The 16,182-nt window shown below is 42.7% G+C and overlaps 1 protein-coding gene across 10 annotated transcripts in view; it reads right to left on the bottom strand.

The window, feature by feature from the left end:
- FAM151B (family with sequence similarity 151 member B) overlaps positions 1-16,182 on the bottom strand; it is an 86,292-nt gene that overhangs the window by 45,730 nt on the left and 24,380 nt on the right. For 8 of the 10 annotated variants that reach the window (XM_043546286.1, XM_037903155.2, XM_037903153.2 and 5 more), the window contains 3 exons: positions 13,303-13,468; positions 5,734-5,951; positions 3,106-3,241 (listed from right to left, as the gene is read on the bottom strand). In XM_043546286.1, the coding sequence (XP_043402221.1) occupies positions 3,106-3,241; positions 5,734-5,951; positions 13,303-13,468 (520 nt within the window). Of the gene's footprint in view, positions 1-3,105; positions 3,242-5,733; positions 5,952-13,302; positions 13,469-13,919; positions 14,688-15,983; positions 16,177-16,182 lie in introns of those variants that run through there. The other 2 variants (XM_037903157.2, XM_043546289.1) reach the window with 2 other exon arrangements.

The raw sequence follows: 16,182 nt of genomic DNA, 5'->3' as shown, positions 1-16,182 counted from the left end.
ATTTCTTTTTGTTCACACCATTCTATCCCTGCCTCTCCGATGCTAAACAATTCATTTAAACCATACGCTTCATAGGTGGTCACTGATTGTGTTCCCGCAGTTTCTGGATGTTCACCTTGAGATATCTGGGGCCATATTTGCCATAATGCTGAATACTCATTGGGACAACTAAAGTCAATTGGAGTTATGCACTAAAACATATAAAGTACTATAAAATGCTAAGTACTCTGGAAAAAAAAAATCAGGTCCTAGGTTTCTCAAATTGGGTACCCCAAATTAGTTGACACTTTACAATTTTGCCCTTGATCTCTAGGTTTCAGATCCTCCTCTGCAAATGGGGATAACACCACCATCTTACCTCACAAAGGTGTGGTAAAGATAAATTTGTTAAAGTTTGTGAACTACTCAAACTATGGCAAGAGCTATAAGAAAAGACCAAGAGGAAGTTAACAATTCTGTATTCAGCGCAGTGTTTCAACAGAGTGTAGTAAATAAGGCCCTAGCCACACACTGAATAGTGAGCGTACAAAAAAGATATTGAACAGCTACCCATTCAGTGAGCACCATCCATCATGTCCACTGAATAAAGAGGTCCTACAGGAAAAAGTAGTATGTGATCATGTAGTTAAAGACTATATCATAATGCTCATGCACAAGGAGAATGACTTAAGATTCCACCTTAATACTGGCATTTCCTAATTTTGAGTGCTTTATTTTGCATGTTTACTGTTCTTTTAATATAGTTATTTTGTATATAATGTCCTGAGTGTTTAAAAAGCAACCTGAAAAAATGAATTCTATTAAGAACAACCATATTGACTCCTGAATTGGTCATGGGCAGGGCTGGAACCTTTACATCCACAGCACAAACCTTTACTACTTAAGCTAACAGAGTAACTGTTAATGGTAATAGGTTGTTATTAGGGCTGTCGATTAATCGCAGTTAACTCACATGATTAACTCAAAAAAATTAATCATAATTAAAAAAATTAATCGTGATTAATTGCAGTTTTAATTGCACTGTTAAACAATAGAATACCAATTGAAATTTATTAAATATTTATGGATTTTTTTTTACATTTTCAAATACATTGATTTCAATTATAACACAGAATACAAAGTGTGCACTGCTCAACATATATTATTATTTTTATTACAAATATTGCACTGCAAAAATGTTAAACAAAAGAAACAGTATTTTTCAATTCACCTCATACAAGTACTATAGTGCAATCTCTTTATTGTGAAAGTGCAACTTACAAATGTAGATTTTTTTGTTAAATAACTGCACTCAAAAACAAAACAATGCAAAACTTCAGAGCCTACAAGTCCACTCAGTCCTACTTCTTGTTCAGCCAATCACTAAGACGAACAAGTTTGTTTACATTTAGAGGATATAATACTGCCCTCTTCTTATTTACAATGTGACCAGAAAGTGAGAACAGGCATTCACATGGGACTATTGTAGCCGGCATTGCAAAGTATTTATGTGCCAGATAGCTAAACATTCATATGCCCCTTCATGCTTCAGCCACCGTTCCAGAGGCCATGCTTCCATGACACTAGTTAAAAAAAATAATGTGTTAATTACATATGAGACTGAACTCCCTTGGGGGAGAACTGTATGTCCTCCAGCTCTATTTTAAAAGCATTCTGCCATATATTTCATGTTATAGTAGTCCCAGATGATGACTCAGCACATGGTGTTCATTTTAAGAACACTTTTGCTGCAGATTTGACAAAACGCAATGTACCAACGAAGGTACCAATGTGAGATTTCTAAAGATAGCTACAGCACTCGACCCAAGATTTAAGAATCTGAAGTGTCTTCCAAAATCTGAGAGGGATGAGGTGCGGAGTATGCTTTCAGAAGTCTTAAAAGAGCAACACTCTGATGTGAAAACTACAATACCTGAATCACCAAAAAAAGAAAATCAACCTTCTGCTGGTGGCATCTGACTCAGATGATGAAAATGAACATGCATCGGTCCACACTGCTTTGGATTGTTATTGAGCAGAACCCATCATCAGCATGGACGCATGTCCCCTGGAATGGTGGTTGACGCATGAAGGGGCATATGAATCGTTAGCACACCTGGCATGTAAATATCTTGCAATGCTGGCTACAACAGTGCCATGAGAACATTTGTTCTCACTTTCAGGTGACATTATGAACAAGAAGTGGGCAGCATTATCTCCTGCAAATGTAAACTAACTTGTCTGTCTGTGCGATTGGCTGAACAAGAAATAGGACTGAGTGGACTTGTAGGCTCTAAAGTTTTACATTGTTTTATTTTTGAATTCAGTTATTTTTTGCACATAATTCTAGATTTGTACGTTCAACTTTGATGATAAAGAGATTGCACTACAGTACTTGTATTAGGTGAACTGAAACATACTATTTCTTTTGTTTTTACAGTAAAAATATTTCATGAAATATACATCACACTTATTTTTACTATATAATTATAAAATAAATCAATTGGAATATATCTGATATCAACTTGATCGAGTGACAAGGACTACTGAATGGAACTCCTTCCAGGGTTTCATGAAATACATGTAATATATTGTATTCATTTCATGAAATGTAAACACTGAAAATAATACAAAGTATATACAAAATGCAACTGTTTAAATTGGTTTGAATTGATTCCAAATTGAGAGATTAAACTATTGAGTCTATTTGACTACATTTGAGTTGAGAAGTCTTTATGATGGAACTTAGTGCAATGTTTCAAGGCTTTGCAGATTCAGTTATGAAATAATTTAAAAAATAAGCTTAGTAGAATTTTAATATTTTGCGCACACATAAATTGCCCCACTTTATTACAGCAGACAGAATATCTTTAGTCCATATATTTTATGGGGGAAATTCCCACTTAAAAAAATCATTTCAGTTTGCTCTTTTATTGATAATGTAGTAGCTATCTTGAATGCAAATTAATACATATGACAAATCAAATTTTAAAACTGAGTAATTTTTTTTTTAAAAAAAGCTTTTTAATATGGTTTGTAACAGGTGTGCACATAATAAGTGTGTAACATCTGACTACTATCTGCCTTTATCATGCAAATGATTAAACAAGAAGTCCTCAAACTTACCTGTTTGACTTTTGTAATAACCAGAGCAACTCAGATTTTGACTGTCGTACCAAAGCTGCTCTAACAGGGAATGTTACAGGCTGAGTAAGTGTGTCACATATCTGAGCCATCTCTTTCACCATTGCCCAACTGTATCCTATTGGAAAGATCATTTGATGCAGTATTAAGAAACTCTCCACATTCCTATCAGAATATAAAGGTATCATGATTTATAAAATAGTTAGATTTAAAATATACCACTGTTCCATACTGTTGACATGTGGATTTTGTGAAAATCTACTATTTCTAAAAATGAAATTGAACAAAACATGCCTATGAACAAAAATGAAACTGACTACTCATTTTCACTGTCCAAGTTCAGAAAAATGCCAGAAGTAAATATCAGCATAAATAGTGAAAAATAAATTATACAGTATTTGTAAATTCTGTATTTCAGTTACTTAAGTGTTATTTGTAATATTTTCAAAGAAATATTAGTTATGGAAATCACTGGGAGTTCTGCCACTGACTTCAATGGAGACATGCTTTTTAACATAACACTGACCCTTTAAAAATAAAAGGAGTACTTGTGGCACCTTAGAGACTAACCAATTTATTTGAGCATAAGCTTTCGTGAGCTACAGCTCACTTGAAAGAATAAGAAAAAAGGTAATTTTAAGAATATTTCAGAAAGAATAAAAGAAACAACTGACATCGTTTTAAGTTATAGAGAAATGAGGTGGCTAAAAATATTTTAGTTAGGGCTTGGAGAAAATATGTTTAAAAGCAAGCAATTTAACACAGTTTAAAAATTTCTTGCTTTTAACATCTATTTTTGCAAGCTTCAAAGCTAGTAAAAAATTTTAATTTGTTCTTTCATTCAATGTAATGGAAAGTGTCAGGTAACCTTAACTACAGGCATTGCTATCTCTGCCATCTATAACATCACAGTGGTAAAAACACTAGTGGCCAGCAGTATCTTGTCTACACCAGTGCTCCCATTGCTGCTGTTACTGGTGAAGCTGCACCAGTGTTAGAGTAGTGCAAACTTTTGGGGGAAAAGATTAATGTAGGTCCAACCTATACGTAGAACTGTGATTTAATACGCAGGTAATAACCACTTCAAATATCCAGTTACAATTAGTGCAGTTACACTGTGTCCATACAATCACATTTTGCACAGCAGCCACACATCAAATGTATTTGTACATTCACATCTATCACACTGTTTTCCTCTGTTTGTATGAAGGCACTCTGGGAAAAAAACTGGGATGATATCACATAGTATCCCAGCCAGGAATTAAATGCCCAGGTAACTTTATCCACAGAGTACCAACATCACCACTTGGGGTAATGCACTCTGGGATGTTGTACTGCAGAGAGAGCTGGGAGTAAGGAGGACCAGACAGCCCTGTTACCCAAACATGATTAGCTGCTCCTGCCTAAAACAACACAACAGTGTTACAACCTGATTACAGGAAGACAAAAACCAACTTAGGCTGCCAGCAAGGGCAATACATAATTAACTGTCACCTTATCTAACTTTCCTCTTACTTAAATACTACGCCAGCCTCTTCTGAAAACAAAGTTACATGAAAATCATGAAATATCTCCTCAAAAGCAGAAACAATCAGTTGGAATCTATGTGTCCAGTACTAGTTATGTTGTACCAACCACCTGTACATGTGTGAAGTTTTAAACTAGCAATTGTCAGAATGAAATTTTATATCTTTAATGCCTTTGGCTGCTAAGTATTGTTTTTGCTGTCTTTTACCAGTGCACACATCATAAGCCTTCCATTTCCGTTTCTTAGCTTATAAAAGTCTTCATACAATCTCTTTGATGGAAAGGCCATTTTGATGTGAAAATGCAACAGTTGCAATCATAGAAGATCAGCTGTTTTTTTATATTATAAAGTGAGGTAAGAGTGAAACAAAAGCTCCTGTCTGAGTAATAACAGTATGAATAAAATGAAGTGAACTGTAATTAAATATTTAAACTTGTATTACACTTCCTTGGACAGTCAGATTTGTTTTCACTTTTTAAAATTTCACTTTTTAAAAATTCATGGATAATCAGCATGTAGAAGTGAACATGGCCTGATTTACAAAACCCTTGCAAAGAATTCAGCTTCACAAATTAAAAAAAAAAAAAAATACAGTAGGACATATTAAGGATCTTGTTTGAACTAACAAACTGTCTTAAACCATCTCATTGTCCTTAATTATTGCAGAAGTCTGAACAAGGATTAATTTAATAGAACATTCATACTAAGGGCCTGATCTTGCAGTAATTCAGTGGAAGTTCTGCCCAAGATGGGACTGAAATATTGACAGCTGGAAGGACTGACAGCAGCACTGTAAAAGCCCTGATATCTAAGGAACAGGTTAAAAAAATAAATACAGTTAACTTCAGTAACAGAAATATAGTGGATCTATATATGTTCATAAACCCTATTTTCCAATTCTATACTAAGTTGCAAAATGACATACATTTAATAAAATTATTGTCTTTTAGTCTATTTTATTTATATTAATTACATTTAAAAAAAACTGACACAGATGTATGCAAAAGAAATTGCATCTATGTTATTGAGGCAAATGTGGAGGCAACCTCAAGCCTTGCAGCGTGTAAATCTTCCATCTTTACCTTTATTGCATTGTTGAGGCTGCCACCCAGTTGTCCAGCCCAACGATAAGGTCACATCCGGGCAGAATGAAGTTACAGTGTCTAGAAATCTTTTTGCATCCACGACAGTGTTACTTCCATTAGGTCCAGGGAGAATGTCTGCATTAATCCAGACAGGTTGCCTCAGATGCAACTTTATGCCTTCAAGAAGCTTCATAGAGGGCTTCACCGCTGCTAGACTGTAAAGATAAACACACTATCAGCAAGACAACAGATTCCTAGTGATATGATGGGAAAAAAATACAATACACACACACTCTATTGAAACTGTAGGGCTAGTAGGTAGGGCTAATTCAGGCAATGCTGTTAATCAGCTGCTGGGGACCCTCTGTTTATGAGGCCCCATCCCAATCATATCCAGATTACAAAGCTCATGTGGGTAAAGTTTATGCCTCACTGTTGCATCATATGGAGTATGAAATACTTCATGCTCACTGAGAGCTCTGGGGTGAGTTGCCTGATAAATCAAGATGTCTTCCTCTTCTCTTCATTGTGCCCTGGTTGAGATTCCCACCTTCTCCTGTTTAATAGGACACCTCCATCTACTATTTCCCTGTCTCACTCACAAACACATATACCTACTCTCTTCCTTTCCACACTTGGCATATTTAAGGCAGATGGATGAGAAATGTCACACACAATCTTGGGTACTGCAGCTGGCGGATCTATTTGCTTTGCTTTGCAGTGGCTCCAGATGTCCCTGAACTAATGCTGCTACAAGCTACTGAATGCAAAAGATAAATATCAGGCATCTCAAAATATACTTTAAAAGCTTGCAGATTTCCCTAGACAAAAGGAAAGAAATTTTTTCTCCCCAGAAACACTTCATAGGTGGAGCTTCTGCCTGTCTCTTCCTGTTCTTACCTTAATATGCCAAGCTCTTGGAATTAAGCGGCACATAAGACCCAAACTGATATTATTTGTATTATCGGAGTGCCTAGGAGCCCTAGTCATGAACCAGCACCCCATTTTGCCACCACCCCAGCAGTGTCCAAAACCAGCATAAAAAGTGGGATTATATGGTCAATCATGCTAATGGAGCGGATTAAAAAGATAACCAACAGGAGTAATACGCAAAAGGTTCCTATATATATATATACTGTACATATCTCTAATACAGGAACAGCTTTATTTCTCCTGAGGGAATTCTGCATCACTGCGCATGTGCAGAATTCATGGCCCCCCGCAGATCTCTTTGCCTACCCGCAGAAAAATGACTTCTGATGGGGAAGCAAAGGGAAGCTGCAAGAGCGGTCATGTGCCCACTCCCTGGCAGTGCAGACAGGTTGGTTTGGGCACCCTGAGCAGCCGGTAGAGACTTAAATCACCGCCGGGGAGGGGCGGAGGCTGGGTAGTCATGTATGAAAGAGAGAGAGAGACACTCCGTCCACTCTTGGCGTGCAGGGGCAGTGCTCTGGGGTATTTCTGAAGAAGCAGGTGTGGGGCAGGCTCTGTTCCCTCAGGTGGAGGAGAATGTAGTAGCCTGCCTCCTTAGTGAATTGTTCCCATTGTTTTTAGTGAATCCTCCAGGAGTATAAAACAGGTGTAAAAATTTTAAGGCTCCTTTACATTGCCAGAGTGGTGTAAAGGAGCCTTATTGTAAAGGACAGTAGGGCCTTATAAATGCTTATGGTGCTTTAGTGATTAGAACTGTTCCAAATTTTTGGACTGAAAAAATTTCCTACCAAAATATGCTCCTTTCTGGAGATGGTCAGTAGCATAGGCGCCAACTCCGTGGCTGGAGTACCCACGGGGAAAAATTGGTGGGTGCTCTGCACCCGCCGGCAGCTCCCTGCCCCACCCCCTCCCCAGCCCCAGCTCACCTCCGCTCCGCCTCTGCCTCCTCCCCTGAGCTCGCCACCACTCTGCTTCTCCCCCTAGCTCCCAGTGCTTGCCACGCAAAACAGCTGTTTCGTGACGGCAAGCACTGGGAGGGAGGGGGAAGGAGGAGGAACATGGCGGGCTCCGGGAAGAGGCGGGGCCGGAGCGGGGATTTGGGTAAGGGGTCCAATAGGGGCACGGATGGTGCAGAGTTGGGATGGGGACTTTGGGTAAGGGGTTAAGATGGGGGCCAGGTAGGGGGCAAGCACCCACCGGCGCCTGGAAAAGTTGGTGCCTATGGTCAGTAGCCAATATAAACTGTGAATTTGAGTCCCCAGCCCTCACTTGTTCTTCAGTTGCCTATGATGTAACACTAAGCATATGACTGCATATATTTGTTGATTAATAATTACAAGTAAAGGGTCAGTACTAGCTACATTACTAATAGACAGAGGGGGTTTGGGGATTTCCTCCAATGCTCCCCACTCCCATTCTCCATCCATTGTATTTTAGTTTAAATAAATTACCAAGGTAATTGAAACCAGCTGGATTATATCCCATTATTTTGACAAAAATATGCAGAATTTTGCAGAATTTAAAAATATTGTGCGCAGAAGTTTTTGGCACAATATTTCCCCAGGAGTACTTTATCCAAAAGCTGCTGCTCTTTTGGACAGTTTCTCTCATGTTACTCTCCTGGCTGTGCTTGTATTATGTGATTGTATTTTTTAAATGCTTTTATACAATTACATTTTTATACTGCAGCATTATTTTAAAACCTTTTTGTAAAACATTGTATTTGGCTGAAAACTTGTCTTGGAAAAAGAAGAGTGAATTGAAAATGAGTTTTAACAATTTTTTTTTTTTAAAAACCTACTACACTTTTCCCTTCCTTCCCCGTTTCTGGCTGACACCTACAGAGTCTATATAACAATAAAAGAATTTAGCCTACCCATGTATTCTGTATTTTCATAAACACATGAAATCTGTAAATGTCAAGGTACAGTTTTATTATTAAGGACAAAATATATAAACTGCAATTTACAACTGTCCTTCAAGTTTTGCATTTCTATTGCACACTTGATCATGCCCTTCTATGTGGCGATTCCACCCCCACATTTTGATTGTAAAAAACAGCTACTGTGCATGCATATTAAGGCACAAGTATATGGAATTTTCCAATGGAAAATTTCCAGCCATCCTCGTGCACATGTTCTAAAGGCCTGTTTTTGGCCTGAGGAGGGTTTAGACTGGTCAGAGCCCTGGCCAAAGGAGGGACGAGGTGTCTTTCTAGAGTTTCTGTTCCTCCTGCGTGAACTCTCTTGCCTATTTTGAGGCTGGTAACTCCTCAGTGGGGGCTGTGGTCTAAAATGCCTCCGCTAGTTGGCAGGAGTCTGAAGACCAAGGGACTTTAGGGTGGCCCTAGAGTCCTTGAGGCTGTGCAGGCGGGAGTCAGTCTTTTCTGAAAATAAATTCTGACCCTCAAAGGGGAGGTCCTAGATGGTCTGCCGGACCTCATATGGGAAGCCAGAGACCTGCAGCCAGGAACTCCTCCTCATGGCCACCCCAGTCGCCATGGTGCATGAAGCCACATCTGCTGCATTCAAAACTGCTTGCAGAGACGTCCAGGAAATTAGTTTACCCTCCTCTACCAGCACAGAAAACTCTGTGCAAGAGTCTGGAAGCAGGAGTTGGGTAAACTTTGTCAAGGCCCCACATGTATTAAAGTTATATCTGCTGACCACCGCTGGATGGTTAGTGATGCAGAGCTACAACCCCCCTGTCGAGTAAACCTTTCTCCCAAAAAAGTCCAACTTTTTGGCCTCTCGACTTTTCGGGGAGGACCCCTGGTAGCCCTGGTGCTCACGCTGGTTGGCCACGTCCACTACTAGGGAGTCTAGTGGGGGGTGCTTATAGAGGTGTTCGTACCCCCTTGAGGGGACAAAGTATCTCCGCTCAGACCTTTTCGCAGTGAGCGGCAATGAGGACAGGGTCTACCACAGTATGTTGGTGGCTTCGCTAATGGTTTTGATCAGCGGCAGCACGATATGGGATGGCCCAGGAGGGGAAAGGATATCGACCATTGGGTCGGTCTCCTCCACCTCCCCCTCTATTTTAATATTGAGGTTCTGAGCCACCCACCTCAGCAGCTGCTGTAAGACCCTGCTGTCCTCCAGGGCTGGGGCAGTTGATGTGCTGGCCACTGCCTCATCAGGTATGCAGGTCAGCTGGGTCACCGTCAAAATCTCTGGTGTCGAAGGTGTGGGCGGTGTCCCGAAGGACACCGAGACCATCGATGCCGATCTGGAAATGTAGCTCTGCCCTTGGCTTTGATGATAAGCCCAGGGCATCCAGAATAGCCACTAAGGAGCTTGCCATGGTGCCGTGTAGGAGTGGCGGTCTTGGCGGGAGCGGGACCTCCTACTGGAGCACGACTCTGCTTACGACTCCGAGGCCTCCAACTCGGATGGGTGCCGCAAACTGGGGGACCGGAGCAGCTCCTCCACGAGGGTGGCCAGTGCCAGGGAGTGATGCACTGGGGATGATGCAGGCATCGCCATCATTGCCGGCTTGCCGATGGATTGCACTGGTGCCCGAACCAGTGCCAGCGACCTCTCCTGCCTTGGAGGAGAGGCTGGTGCCATAAGTGCCAGAAGGTCCGATGCAGCCTCGAATGCCTCCAGCATGGAGGGGAGCTGCAGGTCTTCTTGGTGGCGGGCTAGCAAGCGATGAGGGTCCAGACTCGACTGGACCCCCCGCTGGGGCAGGAGTCGACGTGAGCCGTAGCGGTTGGGCACTGGATGGAGGCTTACCGACTGCCTGGTCCTTAGACCTGGTCAGGGAATGTCCTCTGTCCGACCTCTTCTTTTTGTGAGGTACCAGGGATTGAGACCAGTGCCTCACAGAGGTCTGGGTCCTGTGCACAGAGCCGTGGTGATGCCGAGGATCTCTAGAGGAGCCCTTCCTTGGCATTGGCTCATGCGTCAAGATGCTTGGAGCTGGCTCCCCCATGCCGGGTTCTGACTGAGGCTGAAGCGCTGCCTCCATAAGTAAAATACAGAGGCGCTGATCTCGTCCTTTAGGGTCCTAGGGCGGAACTCTCTGCAGATCTTACAACGTTCGCTAAGGTGGCCCTCACCGAGACACTTCAAGCACTAAGTGTGCGGGTCACTTCTGGGCATAGACCTGCCACAGTCTGTACATGCCTTAAAGTCCAGGGACCCAGGCATAGTCCGGTGCCAGAGGAACGTTGCGGGGGGAGGGAAACCCCCCAAAGGAAACATATGAATCTATTTACACTAACTATACAAATAAGAACTATACTAGTACTATATACACTAAAAAGGACACTGTGAAGAACACGCGCTTGCCAAGGCAAGAGCAATTGGGAGTTCCAGCTAGCCGTAACAAGCGGTAAGAAGGAACTGAAGGGGTGGCAGGTCAGCAGGGCCCTATATTGAGTGCCCAGAGGGCACCCAGGCCGACCTTATAGATACTGCTGGGGCACAAGTCCAGGGGGCACCCAGGCCGACCTTATAGATACTGCTGGGGAAAATCCTCCATCTGTCATGCACGCGGCATGCGCGCACCTGATTGGAATTGACATGAACAAGCACTCGAAGAACAGATATTTATAACAATTTATAATACAAGTATTTTTCAGTTTTCCACCCTCAGTACTTCTGAAAATCCAGTACCATATCTCTGAAAATGGGCACCAAGAAAATGAGGAATATACAATACCTCTACCTCTTGAGCTAACAGAGTAACTGGAGAGGATAAAAGCCCACCGTTGCTATGTGGACCATTCACTACAGAGGAATAAGACAAACGCTTTGTCAGTGGGTTTCACAGCTATTTGCTGTCAGCAGAAAAATGTAGAAACTGGGAAATCCTGAGGTAGATTCCAAATTCTGAAATGGATTGTTTCTAGTGGTTATTTATGCTTCTACCCTTTATCCCAGCCTCTGTGCGTCTCTGTTCGTAGCCAATCTCTCCAGATCCAATTCCACCCCACACTCTCTGTCTATCCACCCCACCACCCCGACTTTTGTGACCTACCCTCTAAGTTCCTATACATCCCCATGACTCCTGCACCCTTCTGCTCCTATCCCCAGGGACCCTCCGCAAGTACCTCCATCCATCCTTATATACACCCCTCTCCTATTAAATCTCACCCCCCAAAAAATCCCCATTAGCCCAGAAAACCCTTCCCTACCCTCCTCAAATATTCCCCCTCCCGTACTGAGACCCAGCGCCCAAGCTCCCTCGATCAGTCCCAATGGCCCCTCCCCAACCCCCCTTATATATTTACCCTCCCCCACTGAACCCCAACACCCCATCTAGCCCCTCTCCTCTAGAGGGGTGGGAGGTCCAGAGATGGGGAGACGTGTCCTATTGCTGGGTGGGTGGCCCTTTGGAAGGGTGACCAGGCCAAATTTGAATGAGCAGCGCTGTGACCCTGTGGACTGGGTTGCAATGCCCAAAGCAGAGAACTGGCCCCAGCCCCGCAGGACAGGAGCTGCTGCTGCGTGGTCAGTTTTTCATTTTATGTTGTTTTTAAAGGTTCTTTTCCTTTCTGTGTGTTACTTTGCATTTGTGAAATACATGGGGCTTTACCAATCTATATTTGTACCAGGCTAGTTGCCCCTTCGCCTCCATGCTGCCTGAATGCCAGTGAGTTAGGGCCACTTTGAGAGCCCTAGAGAGAAAGTCATCCTGATCTCAGCTCCAGTGCCTGATGCCACAGTGGCCCCTAATAGCCAGAAGGATAAATTGCAGGGAAAATCCTGAGCCTGCATCCCTAGGAAGCATGCTCACTACATCTTTGAATCTTTGAAGAATAACGATAACACTCTCTAACATATCTTCACTAAGCATGTGCAAACTGCAGTTTCCAAAAGATTACAATTTAACCAAATTTGAGTGGATTTTCACAGGAACAGCAAAAGGCACATCCTTCACATAAAAGCAACCCACTGTTAAATTGCAAATCCATGCTCCAAAGCATAAAGGCATGAGGACTTCTTGAGGAATAGGTGGTAAGAATTATTTAACAACTTCTTCCTCCCTAATCTCATTCTCCAAAACAACTAATTTGTTCTCAAAACAAACAAACAAAAAAACCAGTAGCTTAAGCTACTGGCATGAAAATTTTCAGTCTGAACAGTTACAGTTTGGCAAAGTTAAAAGCAACTGAAAACAAGGTATTATAATGGAAAGTGCTAGGCAACTTTACCTACTGGTGATGCTACCAGCTCTGCTATATGCAATAATTACTATACAATATTTTAAAATACAGTAACTGTTTATTGCATATGCAATATTATTGGTAGTGTAAAATACTGTAAAGCCTTGGGACAAACAGCTTCACTGCATCCATTAATAAAAATTAGTTGTGTTTGAAAAATACTTCTCTAGTGCACAGATATTCATAAAAAGAAACCACACACACACACACAAATAAAAAACAAGTTTTGGTACCATTTGGGATTAATCATTTCTGATGGTACTGTATTTCGTTACCACTTATTATGTTTGATTGTATTTCACTATTCAGTAATGCATACATTATAGTAAAATGTATTGTTAATAAAAGCTCTGTAAACAGAAGTTTGCCCTACAATGGACAGCACCAACACACAACCAGTCGGTGGTAACTATTAATAAATAATAATAGTGCAGAATCCTTGTGAATCTTTTCCATACCTCTTAAAATCCAGCTTGATGCCTTTTTTAGTGTTCACAATCTCATTTAGCCATGTCTGCAATGTGTTGTCACTGTTTGTTTCAGGAGGATGAGCCATGATTGGTTCACCATTTCCTTCTTCCTCACCACAAAGAAGAATATCTGCTTCTACCATATGAGCAGCACCTGTTCATTTAAAACATTAATATTGTGACATATCCAGATCCCCAACTTTTCAGATTTTGTGCATGTATATTATATATTACACACAAAAACTACATTAAAATAACATTATAAGATTGCAAAGTCAAGCACTCCAAAGTTAGGAAATGCCTGTGCAACTTTAATTCAACCTCCTTCTGCATATGCATTATGATAGCGTTTACTTATATGATCACATACTATTTATTCCACAAGACTCCAGCCTCATTCAGTGCATAGGATTGATGGTACTCACTTGATGAACAGCTATTCAATATTTTGTTTTATCCCCATTGTTACACATGTGACCCTAGGCTTTATTTACTGCACACTATTCACTGTGCTCTGAATACAGAATTATTAAAGTCCCCATGGGCTTTTCTACAGGACTCACCGTTACAGTATCCAAGTACTTCACAAACATTAATTGATTTACCTTGACAACACTCCTGTCAGATGATAGGGGTGGTATTATCCCCCATTTTACAGATGTAGAGCTGAGGAAAAGAGAGATTAAGGTCAGAAGTGTCCACTAATTCTGGGTGCCCAATTTGAGACACCTAGGACCTGATTTTTCATAGTACCTAGCATTTTATATGTTCAAAGCACAGCATTTATATGTTCAAAGTCAGTTGCAGCTCTGAGTGTGCGGCACTTCTATAAATCAAATCCCAGGGTCTCAAGTTCAGGCATCCAGAAATGAGGAACCTGTGAATAGTGGAATTTAAGCAACTTGACTATAGTATCACAAAGGAATTCTGTGGCAGAGGTAGAATTCAGTTCTTCAGAGCAGCATTCAACTGCCTTAATCATGAGATCCTCCTTTCTCTTGCTGCAATCTCATTCACAAACACCTTCCAACTTCTGCAACAAATGAGGCAGGGGTCCTACAGACAACAGTCTCCTTCACGACACAACCCAGAGCAGGTCCGTCATGTGCACTGAATGAAGTAGGGGTCCTGTTCAAAAAATAGTATGATCACATAATTAAAGTCTGTATCATAATGAATATGCAAAAGGGTGCCAAATTAAGGCTGCACAGGCATTTCCTAACTTTGAATCTTTGGCTTAGCAACTGTACTGTCCTTTTCATGTAAATTTTTGTATGTCATTTCTTAGGTTTTTAAAAAAGCAAACTAAAAAAAACCAACAGAAATTGCATCATGTGACATCACATTTACACTTATATGGCAGATGAGAAGTTTTAGAATGTTTAGATCATAGGCGCCGAGTTTCTAATCTGCTGGGGGGTGCTCCCCCCGGCTCCAGCCAGGCACCATCACCACTCCACCCCTTCCCCCAAAGCCCCACTCCTTCTTGCGTCTTCCCAACCCCTCCCCGCCTCCTCCCCCGATCACATTGCACCCTCGCTCCTCCTCCCCAGAGCCTCCAGACGGCGCGAAACAGCTGATCTGCGGTAGGTGCTGGGAGGAAGGGGGAGGTACTAATTGGCGGGGCCCACCAGCGGGCAGGAGGTGCTGGGGGAAGGGGGAGGTTCTGCTATGGGGGCTGCCAGTGGGTGCTCAGCACCCACCAGTTTTTCCCCATGGATGCTCCAACCCCAGAGCACCCATGGAGTCGGCACCTCTAGTGTAAATCCACTAGACAGACCACGGCCACTTGAGCTAATGGAGTAAATGATAGCAATAGTTGGTTGTCATCCTCTGTGACAGCACTAGATGGAGATGAGACATACACCTGGTCACTGGATTTCACAATATGTGCTGCCAGCAGACAAATGGTGAGACTCAGGAATCTCAGGTTCCACTCTAGACTCTGGAGAGGAGTATTCTCTAGTGGTCACTGCAAGCTTGACCTTTTGTGCTAGGTCTCCTCCAACATGTCCTTATTGCAGTATTGTCTCTTCCCCGTCTCTGGCTCCTCGCCCCAGTTTCCTCATCGCAATCCTGTTCTCCTTGCCCAAACAGTCCCAGTCTCCCCTGACAGACTCCCCATCTAAGCCCAAGTCCCCACCCATGTCCAGTCCCAATCTCCTTGCCCAGCCAGCCCAATTCCCCACCAGCTCTGACTTCTTGTCCCTTGTCTCCTTGTGCAGCCTGTCCCCATTTCGTCTTCCCAGCTGATCTGATCTGTCTCTCTCCAACCCCTGGCTTCCAGTCATCTCCATAGTTCCAGCCCCTGTCCCCATCCAATCTCAGTCCAATCTCCTCATCCATCCCTGCCTTGTCCAGCCAGTCCCAATACCCCCACATACCCTATCTGATCTCAGTGTCATTGTCCCTAGCTCCCTTCCCGCAATAGCTCCAGCCTCTCCTCCTCCATGGCTCCCATTCCTCTTTCCCAACCAGTCACAGCTCCCATGCTCCACCAGTTCCCAGTCCTAGCCTCCTTGCCCAACCAATTCCTGTCTCCTCCCCAACAACATCCAGTCCCAGTTTCTCTCTCCCCACCTGGCTCCCAGTCCTAGTCTCCCCCGCAACCCGCCCCCCCAGTAATTGTCCCAACAAGCTCCTTGTCCCAACCTACTCCTTTCCCTCACCCCAAGTCTTGCTCCTGTCCCCTCTGTACACAAGTCAGGCAGCTTCCTCCTTCACACTGCCTTGGCAACAGAAGAATGGGGGTCATTGAGAGCACAGGCAAGACAGTCTCCCTGCTCTCAGCTCTGGGGCCCAGTCCCACACCAGGCTGGAGAAGCAATTACAGGGAAATTCCTTCTGAGTTCCATAGCCAGGGGAACG

This window comes from Chelonia mydas, chromosome 5, assembly GCF_015237465.2.
Source record: "Chelonia mydas isolate rCheMyd1 chromosome 5, rCheMyd1.pri.v2, whole genome shotgun sequence".
Taxonomy (NCBI): Eukaryota; Metazoa; Chordata; order Testudines; family Cheloniidae; genus Chelonia; species Chelonia mydas.
Note: the sequence above shows the minus strand (reverse complement) of the source record. Positions and strands in the feature narration are given on the sequence as shown.